The sequence below is a fragment of the Ips typographus genome, linkage group LG12 (assembly GCF_016097725.1).
Source record: "Ips typographus isolate SLU linkage group LG12, UJ_Ityp_2.0, whole genome shotgun sequence".
Classification (NCBI taxonomy): Eukaryota; Metazoa; Arthropoda; class Insecta; order Coleoptera; family Curculionidae; genus Ips; species Ips typographus.
Genome location: NC_138433.1, coordinates 1,952,625 through 1,978,269, shown reverse-complemented (window position 1 = coordinate 1,978,269; position 25,645 = coordinate 1,952,625). Strand labels below are relative to the sequence as shown.

Genomic DNA, 25,645 nt, shown 5'->3' with positions numbered 1-25,645 from the left:
CAGGGTTGACCTGACAAAAAACCGCATTTTATTTTGCAATTTAACATAGTAAATAGGTAAATTACTTGACGCATTCACCAATTGTCAAGAATATTAAATTTACCTTCTTTAGCACCAAAGTAGGCGGTGCTTGCATTTGACAAGGCAGCAAACGTAACGTCAGGATGACGTAATAGAACTAAGCAATACACTGACCAACTGTCAAGTTACGTCATCGTGACGTCAAATTCTCCCGGCACCCTTGATGGAGAGTCAAAATGGTATGCATGCACAGAATTTTTCTCCTCACAATTTTTCCACGTTCCACCCTGTATTGACCCGGGTAATACAGGGTGGACATGACAAAAGCCGCATTTTATTTTAATTTGCATTTTAACATAGTAAATAGGTAAATTACTTGACGCATTCACCAATTGTCAAGAATATTAAATGTACCTTCTTTGAATAGCACCAAAGTAGGCGGTGCTTGCGTTTGACAAGGCAGCAAACGTAACGTCAGGATGACGTAATAGAACTAAGCAATACACTGACCAACTGTCAAGTTACGTCATCGTGACGTCAAATTCTCCCGGCACCCTTGATGGAGAGTCAAAATGGTATGCATGCACAGAATTTTTCTCCTTACAGTTTTTCCACGTTCCACCCTGTATTGACCCGGGTAATACAGGGTGGACATGACAAAAGCCGCATTTTATTTTAATTTGCATTTTAACATAGTAAATAGGTAAATTACTTGACGCATTCACCAATTGTCAAGAATATTAAATGTACTTTCTTTAATATCACTAAAGTAGGCGGTGCCTGCGTTTGACAAGGCTGCAAACGTGACGTCAGGATGACGTACTTGAACTAAGCAATACACTGATCAACTGTCAAGTTACGTCATCGTGACGTCAAATTCGCCCGGCACCCTTGATGCAGAGTCAAAACGGTATGCAAGCACAGCCTACTTACTACCAGTAATAATCACAAACCACCATCTTGGAAAAATGTCAGAATATTTTCTTCTGACAGTTTTTCCACGTTCCACCCTGTATAAAACGTTTAAAAGTGAAAGTGGGTACAAAACAATACAAACAAGTTATATCTATGCGTTGCATCGCTCTTAAAATTAATGATTTCAGGCCTAATTACCGCGCAGAGAAAACCGATTACGCAAGCGGTGACATTATTACTCAAATATTTGAACGCACATAATATATACAGGGTGTTTTTTTTTTACGTAATTTCTCTTGGAGATGCTAGAGCTTACTAGCCACTTGCTAATTACAAGAACGTACACCATAAAATTACCATAAATAAACGTTTAAAATGGAGTTTACAACCTTAACCTTGGTGGAATGGCCGGTTGGTTCGGTCTGGGAAGTGGTACCATTAACTTCCCTAATGGTACTCGCCCATATGGTACGTTTCAGTTTGTTTATGGTTTCAGTTGTGGTAAGTGTAAATTTAAAGTTTTTCTGACTGGTTGTGGTGGTTTTTTGAGTTAATGGCAAATTCAGGGTGTGTTCACTTAGCACCTTGTATTACTCCGGGGGCATTTAAACCTGTTTTTTTCTCACCCTGAAAAGGAAAAGCGCTCAACCTTGATGTAACATAAATGGGAATAATTATTGTTATATTGATTTAATTACCATATATGCTCGAGTAGTTATAAGAGTGAAACAAAGAGTGGAAACGGAAGCGTTCATTGACTTTTTTTTTGAGTTACTGGACTGAAAACACGCGAATTATTTAGTTTCCAACTGATTGGTGTGGGGTAACGAGTAAGTTTTGCTTTTTTTGTTTAATTTGCAGTGTTAATTAATACTTTTTTCCTCCAGTTTTACGATGATTTTTTTTCTTGACAATTGGTGAATTAGTTGTGCGTAAATTGGACAAAATTACATTTTTTATATTTACTCTTAAAAACGATTATTTTATTGATTGTCCATAGATGTATAAAAGTCGATAGAAGATGATTATAAGAATAACAGCTAGATACAAGGATTAAATGACAAAATGCGCTAAAAAAAAATCTGAATTTTGAAGGTCAATTTTGACGCCCTCTAACGGACAAATCGTGCCACTAACCAATCAACTTTAATACGTCAATGGGAAGCTTATTTCACTGGCTATCTATTGACGTATAAAAGTGTATACAAAGTGTTGCAAATAAGCGAGTTATTTGAGGTTAAGTGAGATGGTGCACTGAAAATTAGTAGTGCAACTTTGACGCCCTCTAACGAACAAATCGTGCCACTAACCAATCAACTTTAATACGTCAAAGGAAAGCTTATTTCATTGGCTATCCAGTGACGTATAAAAGTTGTTAGAAAGTGTTGCAAATAAGCGAGTTATTTGAGGTTAAGTGAGATGGTGCACCGAAAATTAGTAGTGCAACTTTGACGCCCTCTAACGGACAAATCGTGCCACTAACCAATCAACTTTAATACGTCAATGGAAAGCTTATTTTATTGGCTATCCATTGACGTATAAAGTTTATACAAAGTGTTGCAAATAAACGAGTTATTCAAGATTGAAAGTTTGCACTAAAAATTTTCAAATTTACTTAACTCTCCTTTGAGCACTGACAGTGACACAAAACCTAACCTACAAAAAATCGGACCCGAGAACTGAAACACTAGAATAGATGTGCCACGTGCTGTATGCATGGTTGTCTAACTAAAAAACGCGTCATAAAGTGTTTTCCCATTAATTTGGGCCAACGTCCAATCCAGCCAGGTTTTACTCGAAAAAAACAAATCAATAAATTTACATTTTAAAACCAGTCCCGCAGTAGACTAGTTTAGCACTGTTTTCCCACTGAATGTGTTAAATGAAAACGGCTGCGAAAACTGTCTATTAAGTCCAGAAGTCCATACAGGAAAAAAAAAACGATTATGAGTAATAAATGTTGGTTGATATACAAAAAAATAACATTTTTTTTCCCCAACGGACCTTGGTTTGCGTAATTGAGATGTATAAGGAAATAACAATATTAAAATGCTTTGTCATATCAGTGCATAATTAAATTTACCTTCACTTGATGTCGTTCAGTGTAGGTTTGCTGAAGGAAAAATCGCATTTTTTAGGCATTATGGGATGGATTGAAGTTATATTGATCGGCTTGATTGGTCAAGCTTGGTCAGCTCCAAAACCGGATCAAGTCAGCGGCACTGCAACTGTTGGGGTAAGTACTATTGACGTGTAAAAGATTGCACTTACCTCCTATCTTTATACGTCGATGGTTCTCCTTATTGTTCGGTTGCAGATACCGCCTTTAATAACTCTGAAAGATGGCAATGTTGGAGTGAATTTCCTGGGTTTTAAGGCTTCCGCAGGACTTGGGGGACTTTTAACGGGGGATGCCAGTCAGGGTGGTTTGCACGCCGAAGCAGAAACACCGTTCGGCCAGAAAGCTGGCGCCGGTTTGGGTGGTCACGTGACTGGTCAAGGTTACTTTCTTGTACGAGTAATCTCTGATTGGTTACTGAAAGTTTGAATTTTAGGCCGTTCGATTGGTGGGCTTTACGCAGGTGCCACGGCCGGGGGTGGCGTCGGCGCCGCCGCCGGTATTGGCGGAATGACAGACGACAGCGGTTCGGTGGGCGGGGCTTTTGCCAGCTCGTCCAATGGAGCTGTCACTAAAACCGTTCTTAAGGAACGCGTCAGCCCTGGAGGTAGATATTCTTCCTATTACGATTGCCTCTTAGTTAGTAACAACTGCTAAGGAGGGCGCTGTACTGTTTGTTTGAAAAATAAAAAAATGTCATACTGTTCGTTGGGTTGTCACTTAAATATTTGAATTATCCCCACACAAGTCAAAATTACGTCATCGTGACGTTGAAACTGACTCTTTGAAAAATCATTTTTTAGAGGTCGCGATAAATATTCAGAAAATTCCAACGCCTGCTCGGACTGTTGAAGTGGTGAAGGAACCGTCAGCTGTCAAATCTACAATTGACATTAGTGTGGTCAAAGAAGCGACTGACGTAAAACCAAACGTCAGAAAAACCTACGTAGAACGAACTGTTATACCGAATTACATTGAAAAAACCATTCAGGTGAGTGCACTGCAAATTTGCAAAAAAAAACCACAATTTTCTTCATAAAACATTAAAATGGCAACCCTGCTGTGGTGTCAAAAATGACTTTTTTTTAAAATCTGCAGAAAATGGTGGATTTTTTTCAAGTTGTTTTCCTTGTGCATCTTCCTCTGAAAATCACCAAAAAATTGGTCTTTAGGTGCCTTCGTTCGTAGAAAAAACGATCAGAGTGCCCACCGTGGTGGAGAAGACTGTCAAAGTGCCAGCGCCACCTACGGTGATCGAACAGGAAGTGGAACTACCACAACCAGTAAAAACGGTAACGAAAACGTAAGTTTAAAACGATGACGTAACCTTCAGTCTATTTGGCGTAAACTGTACCCCTGAAATTTATCAGGAAAAACGTCGTAGTTGACCAACCAGATGGAGCCACTGTGGTGAAAACGCGCACGAAAATCCGCCGGGTACCTTGGTGGGTCAGAAAGCGCATGTACGTAAAAAATCATGTTAATTAAAAAACAATCTTGACACATGGTGAATGCGCCCTCTACACTTTTTAAAGCCATCAACAAAATTAATATTTATCGCAAATAAACTCACTTTTATCTAACACACACTCTGACAAAGTATAAAAAAACTCTAATAAAATTTTCTTGTGGTTTGTGCAACTATGGTTGCCTACTTTGGGCGCAAGTCCTATTACCTACATATAGTAAAAACCAAAGTAGAATAGCATGACGTCACATTAAAAATGCTCTTTTTTATATTGTTGGGTGATTCTAATTTATTTTAGTTTTTATGTGTTGTTGTATACTTTTTTATAGAAACGTCAACAACAACGGGGATGTTCCGTACTATGGTGGGGTTGTGGCAGTTGACTACCCTCCCGCTGCTACTTACAGCGCCACCGTACGAAAACAGTACAACGGAGACCTTATCCGGGACATTTTTAATGTTAGTTGACAGATAATCACACAGATGTCACTGCTAAAACTATTTTTGTGTTTTTTTTTAGATTCCTATTGCTACATTAGGCGCTGTCAGTAATTTGGTGGGAAATATAGCGGGAGGGGTAGGCGGGACAGTGTCAGTCACCAAAACTGTCAACTAATAAATTTTTTTTTAGTGTATTAAGATTTTATTATTATTATTTTTATAAAATCACAAACGTTAACTATAGAGATAACAAATTCACACGGCAAACTCAAAAATAGTTTTGTTTTTGTTTTTTTGATTTATTACTCTCTATTTTATAACCTTAAAAATTGTAATATATAAATAAATAAATATCTTTGAGTTGGGTGACTTAAATAACAATTAAACGGTTCGTTCTCAACATAGGCTGCCGCTATATTTTTTCTACAAAACGGTAACCGAATGCAAAAAAAAACCGTTATTTTAAGTATAAACTTACTTAAAGTAGTAACGCGGCTAAATTGCAAAAAAAGTCTGGTAAATATTAAGTTGCCAAATTTACGTAACGTTTACCAGACGTAAAAAAAAAAATCAACAAAGAGCGCCATCTGGAGGCCGTTAAAATAACTAGCACCACTAAAATGGCCTCTCTGGGCGCTCCAGAAAACCGTAACTGAGCAGAGAATTTGAAACTAAATTGGCTCCGAACTGGTCGGTGATTGCAATAGGAACGAAGAGGAAGATGGCGTCCTGTCGGTGTAATATTCACTGGCTGGTGATATAGATCGGTGACTGGTGTACGGACTGACCAGATTTTTTTCTTTTTATTTTTTTTTTAATGAAAAAACACTGAAACTTACCGTCGGGAGAGTGATAAATCCTCTGGGTCTGTGTACAAACCTTTGGCGGGACGTGCGATTCGGCTACTGTAAGTCTGGTAAGAGCCGGGAATGTTCTGGTAAGAACCGATCAAATTATGATGCGACCCCGGTACATTCTGGTACGTGTGGCTTAACGTTTGACTGCCCCCCGGTACGTTGACGTAATCGTTCAACATGGCGGATGCACTGCGTGTATACGGTCGATACTCTTTGGTACTACTGCTCCTCGTGGACGTACCCGCTTCAGGCAAATACGACGTAAAACTCGTTCTAAACCAAAAATCAATGTCATCGCAATTTACTTTGATTTATACTATATTATAAACAACCGTCAATGTCATTGTTTCGTATTCAGTGTTGCCAGATTTAATTCCGTAAGGAGTTGCACGGCAAAGTGCACCAAACTGTTGTTTTTTTAAAACTAACTCCATTTCGACTGGGCTCCGTTATTTGAGCAGATTCTTTGATTTTCTTCTAAACCGTTTCAACCAAAAAAAGTATTTAAAATAGCGGAGATATGGCAACGTCGCATAACTCTCACAAATGACAGCCCTATTTTGTTTGTGTGACCGTGGCTAGTGTGATTTTACAACCGCAACTCCTGCATCACGTGACCCAAGGGTGTGACCTAAGGGTCACGTGATGCACTCCTTTTTTTTTAATAATTGTCTTAGTGCAGTGATATTTGAATGTTGAACAGATTAGATGCAAAATATCACAGTTTACCCGTATGTAACACCATTCGCTTAAGTTTAGACTGTGTAGGTTCAATGGTAAGCCCTATAAAGTAAATCACAGTGTGAAACCTTCAAAATGACTGGTGAACTACACTTATACCCAATTTAGCAGAAAAATGTACATTAAGCTCCATAAATGGTATAAAAAAGACAAATGTACCATGCACTGACATACTTTAAAGCTTGGGCTTGATTAATTACATTTAACACAACAACATACCGTAAATTAACGATCCTGGCACCAAAAGAATGCCTATTAAGCCAATTTGCGTCACAATTTCCACTTTTTAGACACAAAATAACCGAAAAACATTCACAAACATCACAAAACACAACGAAATTGTTTGTTGTGGTTAGGTTGAAATGTCAAATTTGAAAAATTGACAGCGTCAACGTCAACTGGGTGCAGTGTTGTCGGTTCGTGACACTTCCGTTACGTGTGGGGAACATACAATAAATTTAAATCGAATTTCTATAATTTTCTAAACCATTAACCGGCCGTATTTTTAAACTTACGATAAACCTTCAAAATGACCGCTGGAGCATACGGTTGTCAATTATACAGGGTGGTCCAAAAATGATTGATGGTAGAGGTACAAATAACGGCACTAGAGGACGTCAAAGTTGCTCGTACATTTTTAGTAAAAATCTCAAATTTTAACAGGTTGCCACAGCTTCAACCGACCGTAAATATCCTACACCTTATTTACACTTTTCTGCAGTTCTTCAAATAACAAAGCTATTCAAAAATGTATAACGTTACAATGTACAATGGAATTAAATCTGGCAACACTGAAGACTGAGCACGGCCTACTATGACTGCTTACTCGTTTAAGCGGCTGTCAAATGGCGCATGGTTATAAGTATGACAAAATCAAAGCAAAATTGCCATGACGTCACAATGTATAGTGTACATTAAACAACTTACCGTCTGCTAACGCTAGGACTGCGGTACCGATCCAACGAGTTGTAATCGGGTTTGTTCAACTCCCTGCCACCAAAATCGCTCCGATACAGGTCGCTTTTGTACGTCAAACTTGGTTTGCGCGTCCGTTTTTTCTCGTTGAACCTGGTGTAGAAGCTTTTCCTACGGATGCGATCAATCACCGATTCCCCCTCATCGCCCGAATATAAATGGCCGTTATGCGACTGAGGCGAGTGTAGATCGTTTAGATGGTGAAAATCCGAGCAGACAGACCAGGAGTCACATGACAGATAGTCGTCAGTAGGGGAGAGTAGGGTAGAACTGTCATCTGTCGTAGCCAGGGAGTTACGATGCTCCGTGTTAGTTCCACTAGGACCTGGCGATTCCACTTCGATGCTTGGTAAATCCAAGTGAAGATTGTCTTTTGCTGTGTCTGGTTTGGAGTCTAAATTCAAACTTCTCCGGAAACTTATCACAGGTAACTTGGATTTGGCACTAACTTCAGGAGTGGTGGATGATTTGGGTGTTTCTTTGGTTAACAGTAGTGACTTGGGGCGTTCCTTTTTCACCGTTTTTTCCGGGGATTTTTCGCTTTTTTTATTGAACAAACCCAGGATTTTGGTTACACTTTTCCTGCTTGCTGGTAAGGGTTTGGCACCTCCAGGTAAATCCTCCACAGACACTGCTCGTTTGATTAAACCACCCTCAGTGCACGGTGGTGGGTTTCTTGGCAAGCTTTGTTCTCTCAGTCGTTTAATGGCGCTGTCCACCACCGATTTTTTGCTCTCCTCCACTTCCTTCCCTCTAAATTTTTCCAGTTTCTTTTCCAACGTTTGTAGCAGTTTGTTTTTGTTTAACTGTTTGTTCGCCTCGTTCTTGTCTTCTTTGGTTTTTTTGGTGGTTTTCTTTGCTTTTGTAGCGTCCGGAGGTGGGGTTTGTTCACTCGGGTAGCTTTTCGGTCGTACCAGTTTGGAAATTTTCGGGGTTTTCACGTTAACATAGTCGTGGATTACTTCGGTGGGTGCGTCCAGTGTTGCCTCTTCCTTCTTTTCCTCGCCGCGACTGCGCGACAAAGACCTCAGCCTGCTTTTACGTTTATCCCTGATTTCTTTCAACACTTGTTGAGTTTCACGTTCCCTCTCTTTTTTCTCCTTAATGTAGCCGTTTTCTCTCTCTGGTTCGTAAAAGTCCGGTCTGAGGAACCTGGAGATTCTTCTCGCTGAAGTGCGTTTTTCCAGTGGTTCTGAGGTACTCGAATCTTTTCTGGATGTGTCCGATACGCTACTTTCCGGGCTTAAAATCCTGCCAATTCGACTGCTGCTAGGTGGTTTAATACTGCGGGGCTGCGCCCCACTACTGGACGATCTCACACTGAAATCACTAGGTTGCGGTAGAAACGATTTGGAGACACCTGCAGGACTTCTTCTAGGCTTCTCCTCGCTGCTTTTCGCACTGAGGGTGCGCTGGAGTTTGCGTACTTCAGCGGGAGTGAGCTGCGCTAGCAATTGTTTTTCGATGCGCCTCGACAGGCCCGGAGTGAGTGCAGACAGTGCCAGTCGGTCCTCTTCGCTCAAATTTAGTTTTTTCAGGTCCAGTTCGGCTAAATTAAGGTTTTCCGCGTCTGAAATGAAGGACTCGTGTTAAGGACGTCATCACTCGACCAAAAAAAAAAATGGCGCATGCGTTAATTTTTTGGAAAACTGCAAAAAAAAAAATACAAAAACTAAACGCACACCTACCTTAAAACTGCTGGGTTAGTGGGTAAATTTTTGGCACAATACTTCGGCGGCTGCATGGAAAATAAAAACAAAAAAAATAAAAACAAAATCAGTTACTGATGCACAAACAAGGGAAAAATCAAAACTGGAGTCAAAAACAGTGTATAGCATGTTAGCAAGGCTGGCGATGAAGTTTTACGTATAATAGAAATTATGAGAGAAAATGCTTTTAAACCCCTCCCCCCCCACTCTAAACCAGTTTTTGAAAAATTTCAAAAAAAATTCTTTTTGACCCACTCCTCCCTCTGCAATAAGTCACGTGACCAATTCGGTCGTTTTTTAATGTTCGAATAATCCTTCTAATATATTACTAAAATGTTGAAAACAGGTTTTAACCTAAGTCAACTTTTCTTGACAAATGGTGAATGAATATTTAAGTCATCAGCGGTGCGGGTAGGCAACCAAACTAACGTTTCTGCCCCTCTGTACGTATTTTTTATTTAATTGTTGTTGCCTTCCTTTGTGGTCATCTGACTGTATTTTTTAATGGAACAGCTGTCAAATGTCACTCTTTTATTAACTAAACAAGGAAAAATCCACTTGTCAAGCAGTCAATTGTCTAGATTTATTATTATTGATTCTGGATATTATGTACTTGAGTGAAAAACCCCTTCATTTGTTTTGATGGGAATTTTATAACGAATTTAGGACATTGCTAGTAATTTTGGCATAATCAAATTGGCGTTGCCTATCACGTAATCGAAAAACCAGAAAAAAAAAACCCACACACGTGTATAATATGGATGACGTAGGCAGAGCGCATGCACAGAATAGATGATGATCATCAGAACCACAGTCTCGGCCTACCGAATTTGGTCTTGTTTTTTGAGTGTCGGCGGTTGCGTGGCGGGCGGCAGCCGTAGCGGAGGCGGGAGGGCACTTTGTGTGTTAGTTCCGCTGCTGGTCGGCAGCGGGAGCCGGGGGCGGCGGTCCGCAGGGCACATGCACCGTCACGCGCACGCGCGCTGCAACACACGCAACACCAACGTCAACCATACTGTCGTCTATCGTTTTGTTCTTTTTTTTTTTTTTTTTTCGGCCAATCAAAACGGTTGGTGTTGGTCTCGTGACGTCACTAATGACGTATACGGCGATAAACAGGCTCGATTCTGCGTTACATCCATGAAACTCTCACTCAACAGACGATCCGTATTGTTTGTATAGTACAGATCGTCTGTTTTTTTTTTTTTGGATTAACCTCACCTTTTTGAGAACTAAACCTGTGTGATTTTTTGGAAAATTTTTAAAATCTGTCATTTTAAAAACTACTCAAGAGATTTTGACGCAGTGTTGCCAAGTCAAAATATTTAATGGCGGTAGAATAATCGGTCAAAAAACGGTGGATACAAAATTTAGTACAGCCAGGGAGAAAAGCGGTGTCAAAGTTTGAATTGACAGAAATACAGTTTGAAAGAACAGTCAGGCACAAAATCAGCTGTAAAACCCACTTGGAGTAAACAAATGACTGTTTTAAGCACATTTTTGGAATCCTCATTAAATTTCCTATCCAATAACCTAAAAAAACAGTACAAAATTTGGTACAGTCAGGGAGAAAAGTGATCTCAAAGTTTGAACTGTCAGAAATACATTGAAAGAACAGTCAGGGACAAAATCAGCTGTAAAACCCACTTGAAGTCAGAAAATGACTGTTTTAAGCACATTTTTGGATTCCTCATTAAATTTCCTATCCAATAACCTAAAAAAACAGTACAAAATTTGGTACAGCCAGGGAGAAAAGCGGTGTCAAGGTTTGAACTGCCAGAAACACAGTTTGAAAGAACAGTCAGGGACAAAATCAGCTGTAAAACCCACTTGGAGTAAACAAATGACTGTTTTAAGCACATTTTTGGAATCCTCATTAAATTTCCTATCCAATAACCTAAAAAAACAGTACAAAATTTGGTACAGCCAGGGAGAAAAGCGGTGTCAAGGTTTGAACTGCCAGAAACACAGTTTGAAAGAACAGTCAGGGACAAAATCAGCTGTAAAACCCACTTGGAGTAAACAAATGACTGTTTTAAGCACATTTTTGGAATCCTCATTAAATTTCCTATCCAATAACCTAAAAAAACAGTACAAAATTTGGTACAGCCAGGGAGAAAAGCGGTGTCAAGGTTTGAACTGCCAGAAACACAGTTTGAAAGAACAGTCAGGGACAAAATCAGCTGTAAAACCCACTTGAAGTCAGAAAATGACTGTTTTAAGCACATTTTTGGATTCCTCATTAAATTTCCTATCCAATAACCTAAAAAAACAGTACAAAATTTGGTACAGCCAGGGAGAAAAGCGGTGTCAAGGTTTGAACTGCCAGAAACACAGTTTGAAAGAACAGTCAGGGACAAAATCAGCTGTAAAACCCACTTGGAGTAAACAAATGACTGTTTTAAGCACATTTTTGAAATTCTCATTAAATTTCCTATCCAATAACCTAAAAAAACAGTACAAAATTTGGTACAGCCAGGGAGAAAAGCGGTGTCAAGGTTTGAACTGCCAGAAACACAGTTTGAAAGAACAGTCAGGGACAAAATCAGCTGTAAAACCCACTTGAAGTCAGAAAATGACTGTTTTAAGCACATTTTTGGATTCCTCATTAAATTTCCTATCCAATAACCTAAAAAAACAGTACAAAATTTGGTACAGCCAGGGAGAAAAGCGGTGTCAAGGTTTGAACTGCCAGAAACACAGTTTGAAAGAACAGTCAGGGACAAAATCAGCTGTAAAACCCACTTGGAGTAAACAAATGACTGTTTTAAGCACATTTTTGAAATTCTCATTAAATTTCCTATCCAATAACCTAAAAAAACAGTACAAAATTTGGTACAGCCAGGGAGAAAAGCGGTGTCAAGGTTTGAACTGCCAGAAACACAGTTTGAAAGAACAGTCAGGGACAAAATCAGCTGTAAAACCCACTTGGAGTAAACAAATGACTGTTTTAAGCACATTTTTGAAATTCTCATTAAATTTCCTATCCAATAACCTAAAAAAACAGTACAAAATTTGGTACAGTCAGGGAGAAAAGTGGTCTCAAAGTTTGAACTGCCAGAAACACAGTTTGAAAGAACAGTCAGGGACAAAATCAGCTGTAAAACCCACTTGGAGTAAAAAAATGACTGTTTTAAGCACATTTTTGAAATTCTCATTAAATTTGCTATTCAATAACTTGAAAAAACACTACAAAATAAAATATGTGTTTTATAACCTACATAATTGCAATGTAATTAAAAACAGTAGATTATATACAAAAAAAAAAACAAAAAACAGTAGACTTGGCAACATGGTTTTGAGGAGGTTTGGACTGACTTATTATGTTATTAAAATTGTTAACAGAAGTCAAAAATGTGTGTTTTAAAAATGACCCAAAAAATCACAATTCCGGTAGAGGTGGCGCCACTAACTACTCAAAAACCGTAGACTGTCAATTTTTTTTTTGGGGTGAACACACCAAAAAATCAGTGTGGGTTACGCAACACAATGAACATCAACATCATCGATCCCATTCACAACACAAAACACTACTATCTACTGAACGAGAAAATTATTAATAGGGCGGATAGTAATCAAGAGTGAGACAGAAAACTGCTCGGCGCCATTTTCGTTTCGTAAAATGCAAAAAAATGGCCCCTTAAAAAGAAAACGGTACAAATCAGCAAGGCCTGCTTACCTCCTCGTGGTATGCGGGCGGTTAGCGTTCCGCTATTTTGATCGTTGAAAACCGTTTCGATGTCGGAAGCCAGGTCTTTGCTCGCGCTTCTGCGCCAGGGAACGTTAAAGTTCGATTGAGAGCTCGATGGTATTCCAAACGTCCTGCCCAGCGACGAGTGCCTAAAAAATAGCCCTAATTTCAGTATTTTCCCTAAAACCAGGGTAAAACTGTGTCATAGTTTACCATATCTCAGAAATTGTTTGTTTTACAATTTGGTGGAAAGCCCATTTTATTGGACACATAAAAAAAGTCTTACAATTATATACCAAATAAGCATGTTATTTAGGATTGAACAAAAGAGAACTGTCAGAACCCTACTCATAGAGGTGTAGAAACTGGTTGAAATTGTTTTAAAAAGTGTTTCGTACTTTTATATCTCTATGGGGCTTTTTTTGACTGTTTTTGCTTTAATGACAGTCCAGATTACGTCCCAAATACACAGTGATGCATGACAACTGTCAAAATGCCACTCATAAAGGTGTAAAGCACAATGAATGTACCTGAAACTGGTTGAAATTGTTTTAAAGAGTATTTTGTACTTTTACATCTCTATGGAGCTATTTTTCACTGTTTTTACTTTAATGACAGACCAGACCACGTCCCAAATACACAGTGATGCATGACAACTATCAAAACGCTACTCATAGAGGTGTAAAACTTAATAAATGTCCCTCAAACAGGTTTAAATTGTTTTAAAGAATGTTTTGTACTTTTACATCTCTATGGAGCTATTTTTCACTGTTTTTACTTTAATGACAGACCAGACTACGTCCCAAATAAAAATGTTGCAAGTCAGCTCATTTCATTCGCTCTCCATCGACATATAAAAGTCTTACAAGTATTTAGGATTAAACATCAAAAATGTTTAAAGTCTCTTGGATCAACTTTGAAGCCCTCTAGCGGCCAAACTAGTTAACCAATCAACCAATGTTGCACACGGGTAGATAGCCCATTTCATTGGCTATCCATGAAGCTATAACACAGTTTAATCATGGAGATTTTTGTTGATATTTTTGATTTTATTAATACACCTACCAAGAAAACTACTGGATTAACTACAGCAAACTTACGTCGCGTTCTGTACCCGTCGTTTGTACACGATTTTACACTGAGTGCTTGCAATAATTAAGTAAAATCTCATAAATACACGCAAATTAGTTATTAAGACATTTTTAGGTTGGTTTCAGTGCCGGATTTAGGGGGATGGATGGATTAAATTGAAATTTAAGTAAGCAGTCAAGTCCGGCACTGGTTTGTTTGCTAAATAATTTACTGAAATATTTACCTGGACAAAGGACTGTCCAATCGGTTCCAGAAATTCGTTCCGCGATCGAATTGACTCAACAAACGGGAACTGGGAAAGCCTGGTCGCACTCCCTCGTCCACGTTCAGTTTTTGCGTCAAATCGCGCACCTAAAATTCAGAAGAACATGTCCGTAAAGTCACGCACAAATTCGATTAAAAACGGATCCAAAAGGTCACGTGACTAGTTTAAATGTCAACTAATATTATTTGAACAATCACCGTAACCGTTTCTCAAGTTTAAACTTGTTTTCAGTTGAAATTGAAATTTTTTAAAGACGCGCGACTCCTTTTAATACAACAACTGTCACCTGACTATTTTCAATCAATCAAAACGGATCCTGAACATCACGTGACTATTTTAATCTTCAAAATGTATTTTTAAAGGTCTAGCGAGTCTTTTTAACATTAAAACGGAATCCTAAAGGTCTCGTGACTGGTTTTATAGTGAAAATGGTTACGTGACTGGTTTAAATGTCTAAATATTGTTTGAATGATCACTTTTAAGGTAAAAACTGTCACGTGACTATTTTAAATCATCAAATTGTGGGTGACCCAAAAATAAGTTCAAATAACTCTCAATTAATATTTAAACTAAGTTGGGTTAGGTTAGGTTATACTTGGATTTCGATGCAGAATCGAAAAATGAAATAAAAAATAGAGATTTCCATGTGAAAAAAATAAAGCTGATAGTCGTAACTTGTTTTTGGGTCACCCTGTATATGGGAATTTATTATCAAAAAAATCGCAATAAAAAATAAATATTGACGTTTTTTCCCAGAAAACAAATCTCTGATTTTTAATAAAATTTATGCGCAACTTTAGGGACACACTGTATACAGGGTGTTAAAAACAAAATTTTTAACGGAAAATTTTTTTTTATGTTTTTACAGCTTCAATTATGTTTAAGCTGTAATTTTAGGGCATTCTGATGTGACAGCCCGTACTTTTTCCTAAGAAAAGTTTGTCTCGATATTTCTTTTTATTTTCCATACTTTTTCGGATATCGCAATTTTTAAACACTCTTGACAACAACACTAAACTTGCTCCTGTCCAGAATATTTAAAAATTGCCAAATTTGCCACTTTAAAGTGGTGACAAATCTGCCAAATTTGATTTCAGTTGTTACTGATTAGGAATTAAATGTTTAAGGTCTTGCTAGCTTTGGTCACCCTGTATGTCGTTCCAGTGGGAATTTGTCGGTTCAAAGTTAGGATTACGATTTTTTGACCTCGTTTACGCAATTTTTAACTTTTGCACTTTTTCTGTATCTCTAATAGTTCTCTGGAAAATCAATTTTCAAATAACTGAGCTATTAAGACAGGTTAATTTAAATTTCACAGTTTCCACTTGGTCCACTAATTTTGACAGTTCAATATATCATTAGAAAGTCCTGGAAAAGTTATAATATACCGTGTATACAAACCACGTGACTTACCCTAGATAATAACGTAGAAAATAGGTTTTCGGCGGTTAAAATTTCAAAACCGTCGTCGTCGTCCTCCTCTCCCGAGCTGACCGAGTCGTTGTGTTCGAGCGCAGCCTTTTTCGGTCGTATCCTCCTGCATTAACTTATTACTGCTACCGTTGGAGGGTTTTAATAATCTACAAACCGTAAGCGATGCATATGATGGAAATTGCCCTTGTTCGAGTCCTCGTTATCGCTGTCCTTGCCGAACGAACTGTGTCGGTGTAAACTGGCGAAAGGCGACTCGTCCTCCGAGTCTCTGTCACTCAATAACGAGCTAAAAAAATTTTTTTTTGTTTTAAAATTAACGGTTATTAGTGGAAGAGTACTTGAGTCTTCGAGCCCCTCGTCCAAACTTCGATTTGCTTCGATTAGTCATGGTGCTGGCGTTACTTTCGCTAGGTTCCACGCTGCCTGCCCGAGGAGTGACGTAACCTGTAAGAAACCTAGTTAGACAGAGACAAAAAAAAATAGATTGTCTGGTACCTCCCCCTTCCACTGCAATAGGAATTATGTACTCTCTGGCGGACTTTTTGATTGGTTCGCCCGTCGACGTGGTCTCCGAGTCGGAATCCTGAGTTGATTGCCTCGAAAGGCTGTTGGACCTGTGTATTTTAGTATTAAAAAATACTGAAATTTAAAAACATTTTTATTAACTAAGTACCCTTGGGAAATATTGGATTTCTGAGTTTGGAAAGGCCGAGCCACTGGTGGTTTAGCCGGTGGTGATTGGACGTCCAGTTTACCGTTCTCCGTCTTCTTTTCCATGGCAATCGGGATGATTCGTTCTTTAGAGGAACGATCGTCGTTCCCTCTGGTGAAGAAAAGTTTATATTTAAAAAAAACTAGATGACAGAAAAACCTTTTAGTTTACTTTTTGCCGCTCATTATTAATTAATTAATTACAAACGTTTCCACAGAACTAAATAAAGATAATTTGGATTTCTGGAACAAAACTTTTATTGGTGCAAAGTGCATAGGCAACCCATCATTGTTGTTAGTGCAACTGTGGTTGCCTACCAACGAGCAGCCAGGTCAGAACGAATTTTGACTGTAGGGAACACTTAAACTGTTCAAACATGCCCCATAAAACTGTAAAACTACAAAAACGTACTTAAAATGTTGGAAAAGAGTGAAAATCAACTGAATTGCATTTTATAGGTTCATGAGTAATATTTTGATTGTTGTGACATTTGGCTGTTTACTTTACACGTATTTTGATGCTTTTGGGGTCCAAATATACCCCATGAAGCTGTAAAACTACAAAAACATACTAGAAAGATTGAAAATGATTAAAAGTCAACTAAATTGCATTTTATAGGTCATTGAGTGGCATTTTCATGGTTGTGACAGTTGGCTGTTTACTTTACACGTATTTTGAACTGTCGTGAATGCTTTTGGGGTCCAAATATACCCCATGAAGCTGTAAAACTACAAAAACGTACTAGAAAGATTGAAAATGATTAAAAGTCAACTAAATTGCATTTTCTAGGTCATTGAGTGGCATTTTCATGGTTGTGACAGTTGGCTGTTTGCTTTATACGTATTTTGAACTATCGTGAATGCTTTAACTGTCTAAATATGCCCCATAACCCTGTAAATACCTATAAACCCAACTAAAAGCTTGGAAATGAGAAAACAATCAACTGTTTTATATTTTATACGTCACGAGTCTTACTTTGACAGTTGTGACATTTGAACGTGACGACTCTCCAAATCCGTTCCATTAAGCTATAAAACTCGAGCAAAGTACTCTACTTCCAACTTTTAGGAAATTAATAAAAATCAACTGAATATTTTCGCAGTTGGTGGATATTTAGTTGTTTGCTTTACATTTTTGACGACAACTGCAATGAACTTACTGAACAACCAAAAACTGTCGAAATTAAAAAAAAAAAAAAAATAGAGAAGCAGTAGGAAACACATCTTTGTTGTTGGTGTAACTGTGGTTGCCTACCCAGGTCAGCCAGCACATACAGCAAAAGTCAAAGTAAAATGCAATGACGTCACGATGTAATAAAAAACAGTAAACGTTTATAATGTGACAAATGACCGTTTTGCAAACAGCAAACTTGAGCTATTTTCTAATGCCCTGAAACTGTATACCTGTATATTTCGCAGAAAAGTAACCTTTCAATGAAAAACACAAAATAAGCGACTGACCTGCCATCTGAAGTGGGTGAACCCACGGGTACCACGACTTCACTGCGTACTTGGGGTGGGGGCGCTGCCGCCTCCACGTTATGCGCCGCCTCCGTTCTGAATTCCATTTGAGCTGGTTTTGGTGTGGGATAATTGAGCTGGATTTGAGCTTTCGTTGTTTTTCTACAATTTCAATGAACAAAACCACCTAATACGCATGAATACGTCACTCTACCAACCTTCTAGGTAAAGTAGCGCTTTTCAGGGTAATTTCCGCGTTACTAGTTTGCGTTTCGTCGGGAGTGACAGTTGGAGTGTCAACCACTTGTTTCACCTCGGCTACGGCGACTTTATTTTCATAACAAGGCCTAACGAAAGGTTTCGGTCCCATGGTTTGGATCGGAGGACTGAGAGGAGCTATCGTTCCGATGTTACCCGAAGCAGAACGACCGCTTGCCTATTAATTTGCCACTCAACTCGAATTCATTTAACAGAACCAAACTGAACCATACCCCAAACGGTACCGGCGGTTTACGCATCATCGTCGGCCTGGATTTCGACTTTCTAGTACCTTCCTTGTCCAACGCGTTTGAAATGATATTAACGGCGTTTTTCACTTTTTCTGGACGCTGTTCACCCTCTTCTTCCGGAGCTTTTGCTTCTGCCAGGGAGTTTCCTATCATAACCACCCACTAATCTGTTGTGACAACACTTACCGTTATTTGACAGTTTCGTAGTCACTTTCGGTTTAGTTTCCTGCGGTGTGGCAGCACCGTCTGACGTTTTGTCCTCCTCGGACTTTTGCTTGTCAATCAACGTTCGTTTGGGCACCGAACTGATCTTGGGCTTCACCGGAGTAGACGAGGTCAAGCTGGATTTACGTTCAAACTCTTTTTTGAAACCGTCTACTGACACCCCTAAAAAACCGCACGCGGTAAACAAATTGATGATTTCTTTTCCAACCCCAAGATTAGTTACGTTAAAATCACTATACTATTGTGTACTAAAATTAGGAAGAATTGTCAGTTTGGCAACATTCAGAAAAACACTGTAGAAATGTGATTATTGTACGTCTTTAAGAAGTTACTTTCCTTGAAAATTAGAATAACTAAGCTGAACAATGCAACGCAGACAGTTTTGTTGTTTGTGTAATTGTGGTTGCCTACCGAACACAACGTATATACCACAATTCAAACTAATATGTAATGACGTAACGATGCAATAGAAACGGTAAAAATTTTGAAGGTGTGAAGAAAATCAAATTCACTGACCACCACACACACAATACCTGGACCAAACTGAAACAATAATTTATTCCCAACGTTTTTTTTACGAATTCCAGTAAGTTTTATGGTTAATCAAAGTTTTACACTACTAATTGCTGTTTTATGGCAAAAATCAAATTAAAAACGGTTAACAATAACAAATGAGTAGAATTTAGGTTTTTTTACACCCCCATAGAAGATAATTACCCCACACTTTGGTAAGTCAACTCAAACTACCACCAATCAGCTGCAAGATTAGTTTAATTATTTTCTTGTAAATGTAACAAAGGAAAACGATTGGGAATCATTTAAGGTGGATAGGCAACACACATTTCCTGTTTGTGTACTTGTGGTTGCCTACCAACGAACGCCCCGGACAGCATATAGTACAATTCAAATTAAAATGCCAATGACGTAATGATGATTACTGACCCCCCCCTTACACAATACCTTGACAAAACAAGGTATAATCTGGAAAAAAACAGTTCCTAATAACGAGTTGTTAATGATTAGAATAAACGATAGATTTTGTTACAGAAAAAAACTACAATTTTACGGCAAAAATTAAGTTAAAAAGGAATGTCCAAATTTTAGTTTGATTTTCGCCATAGATTTTGAATTATGTACTACTACCAATCAGCTGCAAGAAAATTAGTTGTTTAAATTTGAATTATTTGAATACAAGCGCAAATGAGGTGCGTGAAGCCGAAAAAAAAAAAACACGACATAAGTGTCACGTACCTTGCTGCGTAACCATGCTGTCTATAAAAAAGGAAAATTACCAATAAGTACCAAATCGATAAAATTTTAGTTAAGAAAACTGATTTCCGGTGTAGGAAAGCAAATTAAAAAGCCAATTTTCGTTAAACTAGCTGCGCTACTAACCTGGCAAGAGGATTTTCTTGGGTTTTTCCATTGGAGCCGGTTTGGTTTCGGTTGGACTGATCAAATTTTGGAACTTCTCCGCAGCCTCAAATATCCTGGATTTTCTACGTTCTGTCGGGGCTTTAGTGGTGCCTTCCTCCACTTTTTTGGTGCCTCGTTTTTCCTGGACTCCATTTTCCTTCACTTGTGACTGAAATAATGATTTAACTCCCTGTTAAAGCGATAATTTAGTCATTAACTTACTACTGTAGATTCTGGTTTTTCTGCAACTGGTTCATCACCTTTATCGTTCTCGTTTTTGTCCCCTAAAACCTTCTTCTTTTGAGGCTTTTTCTTGGCAGGTTTCTCTTCCTTCTTCACCGGTTCTTCCTTGCACTCCACTTGCGTTTTATTTTCTTTATCAGTCAAATTTTCCTGACTGGGGATTTCGTTGATTCCTTCCAAAGTTTTACTGCCCACACTGGACTGGTTGCGTTTGAGTTTAGACTGGGACGCTGATCGTTTCGCCTCCTGGAGTAACTCCTGGCAAGCGGCTCCTTCAGGTTCCACCTCCATCGGTTTGGTAATGGTTTGCGTTAGGGACTTTACTAAAGGTGCCGCTTCGTTCATCTGATCTTCCTGTATAGTACCGTGAACCGTTATATCAGCCACTGTGTTCTCTTTTATTATTTTCTCTTTTCGTTTGTCCGTGCTGTTTAATCTGTCCGTGCTGACGGTGCTCTCGAGCTTTCGTTTTGGTGCGAATTTTTCGTCATTGATCATGTTCATTATACGTCGTTCCGGGGTGGTTAAATCCATTAAACTACCCACGCTTTGTGAGCGAACTGGTGCTCCAGAGTCGGATTTTCCTTCTTCGGTCACGTCTTCGGTTACTACGAGTTTTTCGCTTTCGAGCTGCGGTGCGGGCGGGGCTAAGGACAGCAGAACGTCCAAACGTACCTAACGTGACAATTTAGTACAGTAAAGCGGTGTTGCCAACCCTGACATATCATATAATTTTCCCAAAAGTTGCCAGATTTCCCTATTAAACTCACGAACCCAAAAAATTCACTTAACATGATTTCATAGAGTGGTTTGACAGTTTGAAGCATATTGACATATGGAACTAGGTCCAAACAGCTTTGCATGTCAAAAATCCTGTTTATAAAGCTCTAACAAACATTTCTTGTGTATTTTAACTGATTTAAGAAAGTTTTGTCAATTTTGATAGTTCCCAAGTTTATGACATGCGCAAAATAAACAGATACACGTTACGACTGTCCAATTTCTACTCGTGGACCTATAAACAAGCATTTAATATGATTTACAAGTGTATTAACTGTAACAGTGCTTTCAAGCAGGTTTTGTGCTTTATCGAGTGGTATTTGACAGATAATCCACAATACAGTTAACGTCAAAAGTGCCAAAAAACAACTCACGAAACTATAAAGTATGATTTATCCAAATAGTGTTGCTTTTAAACCAGGTTTGTAGTTTAAAAGCTTCATAGAGTGGTATTTGACAGTTTCCACGTTTATGACAGATTGAAATTCCCCAGACCTGGCAACACTGAATGCAAAAAACTTACCGGCGTCTGATTGGCCAATTCCTCGCTAACCTCCAAACAATTGAGATTGTAAGTCTCATTGACCCACCAATGGGAGCAGATCTTCTCGATATCGGCCCGTTTCTTGGGATTCACAGTCAGCATGTCTCGAATCAGTGGAGACGCGGCTTATTTAAGAAAAAACGGTTCAAGCGGGTTTACTACCGCAGGGGAGAGTACTCACGACTCGGTTTAGACGGTTCGTAGTAATCGCCTTGAGAAATTTGCTTAACCAGTCTCTTAAAGTTGCTACCGTCGAAGGGCATAGCGCCGTAAACTAAAGTGTAGAGTAACACTCCTAATGACCAGCAGTCCACCTCTGGTCCATGGTAAGGAGTGCCTGGAAAAATGTATGAAATAACACTTTTGTGGTTGCCTACTAATGGGCACCCAATACAGAATTCATTATAAACAAAGTTAAAATTCCGAAAATTAGTTAAAACCAAAAATATGAATGAGAGAAAACCAAAATGTTAGTATTTGTGATAGATAGGCAACACATCTTTGTTGTGTGTGTAATTGTGGTTGCCTACCACCGAGTAGTCAATATAGAACATACAATACAATTCAAATTAAAATGCAATGACGTCACTCTGGAATAAAATGTTTTAAAAGTATGTGTGTTTGTTTCTAGTTTGTGATTGGTCAAAAAGAAGCTGCTTTTTCTGACCAATCCAAAAACCAAAAAAAATACAAACCTTTAACAATTTCAGGAGAAGCGTAGAGCGGTGATCCACAAAAGGTGTTGAGCAAACGTTGATCGTCGAAGACGTTGGAGAGGCCAAAATCGGCGATTTTGGCGTTGTTATTCTCGTCGAGAAGGATATTCTCGAGCTTTAAGTCGCGATGACAGATTTTGTGCTTGTGACAGTAGTAACAAGCGGTGGCAATCTGCCTGAAAATCCGTCGAGCCTCGTCTTCCGGTAAGACTTTCCGTTCGGACAAATAGTCGTAGAGTTCACCGCCAGCGGCGTACTCCATCACCAGCACCATTTTTTCTCTATTCTCGAAAACTGCAATACACACAGAGCACGGTAAAACAGATTCCCAAGATCGGTAAATTGACGTTTACCTTCGTAAATGTGAATGATATTGGGATGTTGCACCGAAGACATGATTTGAATCTCCCTTCTGATTCGAATCAAGTCGGCGTCCGATTCGATTTTTGATTTTTTTATTGTCTTAATAGCTACCTAAAAGTAAGGTTATACACGTTTCAAGAAAAAGGTAGAACAGCCAAATAAAACTACCTCTTGACCAGTCTCTTTGTTAATACCTAGCTGCACTTTGCCGAAAGTTCCTTGACCCAACTTCTTAATTATATCAAACCTAAAAAAAGTTGTGATTAGAGATAAATTTGACGTGTCAAGTGTCAGTTTAGAGGGCGAAGCCGAAATACGAAGCAGCTGTCACAACTGTCAAATATAATGTGTGACTATGTCAGTTTTAAATAGACTCCCTTGACTATTTTCAGTTTTTTTTTATAAGTTGGATGACCCAACTGCTATATTGACAATAATAACAATTTGATGCACCCAAAGATTGATATCGTTCTGGACTAAAGCCAGAAATCAAAAATACAATTGCCAAACTTATTTTACCTTTGTCTGAGCTTTTTTTTGTGGTTGTGCTGTTTTACTCCTCCCGTATTTTCTATGCCGCTCATTATACTGTTCACCGCCGCTTCTTCCACCCCCATTTCGATGGTTTATCTGAAAAACCAAAAAAAAAATTGTATTTTTGGGGAAGGAATTAAAAAATGCATAAAAGGGCAGCATTGCCAGATCTGGAGAAAGTTCCCCACCCCCAACAAAAGAAAACATTTCTTTGCATACAACACAAAATTAACAACGGCAACGTTGGATTTGTTGTATGAAAAAACTCGATTTATGGTGCTCTACAGGGTGACAATGTTTAAGTTTTTTGAGCAGGATTTGTGACTGTTTTCTTTGGAGCTATGTCAAAATTAATAAAAAAAAATAAATAGTTTAAGGGTTGGCAACACTGTAATAAGGACTTGAAGTAGTTTTTCCGACCTTCCCACCGTTTTCTAATGGTGTTGCCATTCGGAAAAAAATACATTTCAAAGGCTAATGTCAGACCCAAACTATCAGTCCTGGTTATTTTTAGCCAACCGCGTTCTCGTACTTTAGAATACTTAAGTTATTTTTATTTGACACTAGATTAAAATTAAAGATTGCTTTATCGCTCGATTTGCTGATGCCACATACGATTTTATTGTTCCTACTGTGGGTAAAGGAAATTATGGCCAATTCCTAGCAACCCACAAGGAAATAGCAATAATGCTAAACATTGTGGTTATGTAATTTGTTAATTTATAAGTGAAATCACCCCAGTGTTTAGTCAAAAAAAGAATCTTTAAGCTGATTTTAATTACAAACTATCCACTTGTTGCTTCTATAGTAGGGCCCCAAATTTGAACGGTTTGAAATTGCCAGAAGCCTCTAGAGAGGCTTGAGATTGCCAGAGGCCGCTCGCAGCCAACTTGGATTTGCCAGAAGCCTCTAGAACTTCTATTAAATAACCCCAAACACTTCCAAATATACCAGAGGCTTCTGGCAACCACAAAAAAAATCCAAATATGCCAGAATCAATACCCTCAATCTTCTGCTTCTTCACAAATGTCCACCCATATCTCAAAAGGTGTTAACTGCCTCAGATTGTCCAGAATTGCCTCAGCAATCCATCCTTCAGTAAGGAAGGTTTTTAATGGCTTTCACTGGATTTAAATGTTCAAACTGAAGAAGAATCAGCCCAACCAACAAAACCTTGCACAACTTGACTTTCATTTTTCAATTACCCAACCATTTTTACACATACACCTGACCAGTTTCCTTAAATGGTTTTTATACACGCCCCAGTAAAAAGGCTAACAAAGCACACGGTGGAGTCAATACCCACGAACTAATTAAACAGTTTACAGCCCACGTGCCGAAGGTGAGCGTGGGTGGAGTCCTATTTTTTCTCTCATTCTAAAACTAGAGCAAAAGCAGGCAAAAGTACCCTTTATGCTGGGACCAGGTAGGATAAATGGGTAAATGGTGACGTTTACCGGCTGTGTGAGTAATGGTCATGGCCTGCTAAACTGCTATTTATGACACCAGTGCACTTTAAAAGTGAAAAATAATTCCTGTTGTTGACATAACCTAATAATTAATTTCCCCAGTACTTTTTGTGTGGTTTATCCCTCGAGTTTACTGATAAAATGATAAAAACCTTGGTGCAAGCAGATTTGTCCGATAAGCAACAGGGGGAACTTACCGTGAAACTATAAATAAGTAGGCGAGAGATGAATCCACCCAAACGGGGCCGAACCAAGTGAAATAACCACTAATAAAACTAAATTAACTATCTAAACTATATAAAATACTGTTCTACCGAGTGAAACAGTCTTTTTTCGGTAATTTTCACTTCACATTATTATTCCTGGACGCGAAAATACGACATTTTCGCGTACAAAGTCATGACGGACTGCGCCGCGGCCGCCATGATGTTTCTTGTCTGTCTCTGTGATTTAAAAATACACACACACACGGCGCGCACTGCCTGTGTGCGACATTGGGACATTGGGATCATTGGATTCGACTTTTTTTTGCATTTTTTTCTGCCATTTACCCCTTTAACACGTTTTACGTGATGGTGTATAGTTTTAGTGAAGTCACTTACCCAATTTGTGCAATGCCCTGTAGTGGTAGGTGGTGGTGGTAGTCATTCTTCACACCCTAAAAACACCCAAAATTAGTTTTTTTTATGTATTTGTATGGATTTAATACAACAATCCTGTATAAATTTGAAACATAAATAATCAATTCAACTCCACCGTCCGCCATATTGAAAATTATGGTCAAGTCAAATTTGACAGCTCGTCGTCTTTTAACGGCCGTATTCACTGACTGTCATCTGTATTTTTTTTAATGTTATTAATAACAGTTTTTTATGTTAATTTATTAACAGTTTAAACCTAAATCATCTCTGATACAAAAATTAATAGAACAAATTAAAAAAACTAG

General features: G+C 38.5%; 2 protein-coding genes across 7 annotated transcripts; one reads left to right on the top strand and one right to left on the bottom strand.

Annotated features, from left to right (window-relative positions):
- Positions 1-1,300: 1,300 nt before the first annotated feature.
- LOC145736775 (uncharacterized) lies at positions 1,301-5,324 on the top strand. 2 transcript variants are annotated; one of them, XM_081991188.1, is made up of 9 exons: positions 1,301-1,437; positions 3,075-3,172; positions 3,254-3,437; positions 3,492-3,662; positions 3,859-4,046; positions 4,228-4,358; positions 4,426-4,518; positions 4,853-4,982; positions 5,044-5,324. In XM_081991188.1, the coding sequence occupies exons 1-9, from the start codon at positions 1,341-1,343 to the stop codon at positions 5,137-5,139; spliced, it is 1,188 nt and encodes a 395-aa protein (XP_081847314.1). In that variant the 5' UTR covers positions 1,301-1,340; the 3' UTR covers positions 5,140-5,324. The 2 variants fall into 2 exon arrangements, with proteins under 2 accessions (XP_081847314.1, XP_081847315.1); XM_081991189.1 differs by lacking the exon at positions 1,301-1,437 and adding an exon at positions 1,621-1,766.
- On the bottom strand, positions 5,144-25,374 carry Nuak (Nuak family kinase 1). 5 transcript variants are annotated; one of them, XM_081991168.1, is made up of 25 exons: positions 25,302-25,374; positions 23,216-23,326; positions 22,865-22,943; positions 22,687-22,807; positions 22,313-22,627; positions 21,799-21,954; positions 21,597-21,742; positions 20,273-20,968; positions 20,030-20,219; positions 19,886-19,906; positions 18,596-18,796; positions 18,392-18,540; positions 18,119-18,336; positions 17,901-18,062; positions 16,402-16,551; positions 16,224-16,342; positions 16,067-16,172; positions 15,883-16,014; positions 15,708-15,831; positions 14,253-14,380; positions 14,038-14,082; positions 12,926-13,086; positions 7,490-9,107; positions 5,804-6,094; positions 5,144-5,747 (listed from the first exon to the last, which is right to left on the bottom strand). In XM_081991168.1, the coding sequence occupies exons 2-25, from the start codon at positions 23,311-23,313 to the stop codon at positions 5,636-5,638; spliced, it is 5,538 nt and encodes a 1,845-aa protein (XP_081847294.1). In that variant the 5' UTR covers positions 23,314-23,326; positions 25,302-25,374; the 3' UTR covers positions 5,144-5,635. The 5 variants fall into 5 exon arrangements, with proteins under 5 accessions (XP_081847294.1, XP_081847292.1, XP_081847295.1 ...); XM_081991166.1 differs by lacking the exon at positions 25,302-25,374 and adding an exon at positions 24,897-25,157; XM_081991169.1 differs by lacking the exon at positions 25,302-25,374 and adding an exon at positions 24,233-24,251.
- Between the last annotated feature and the right edge of the window lie 271 nt (positions 25,375-25,645).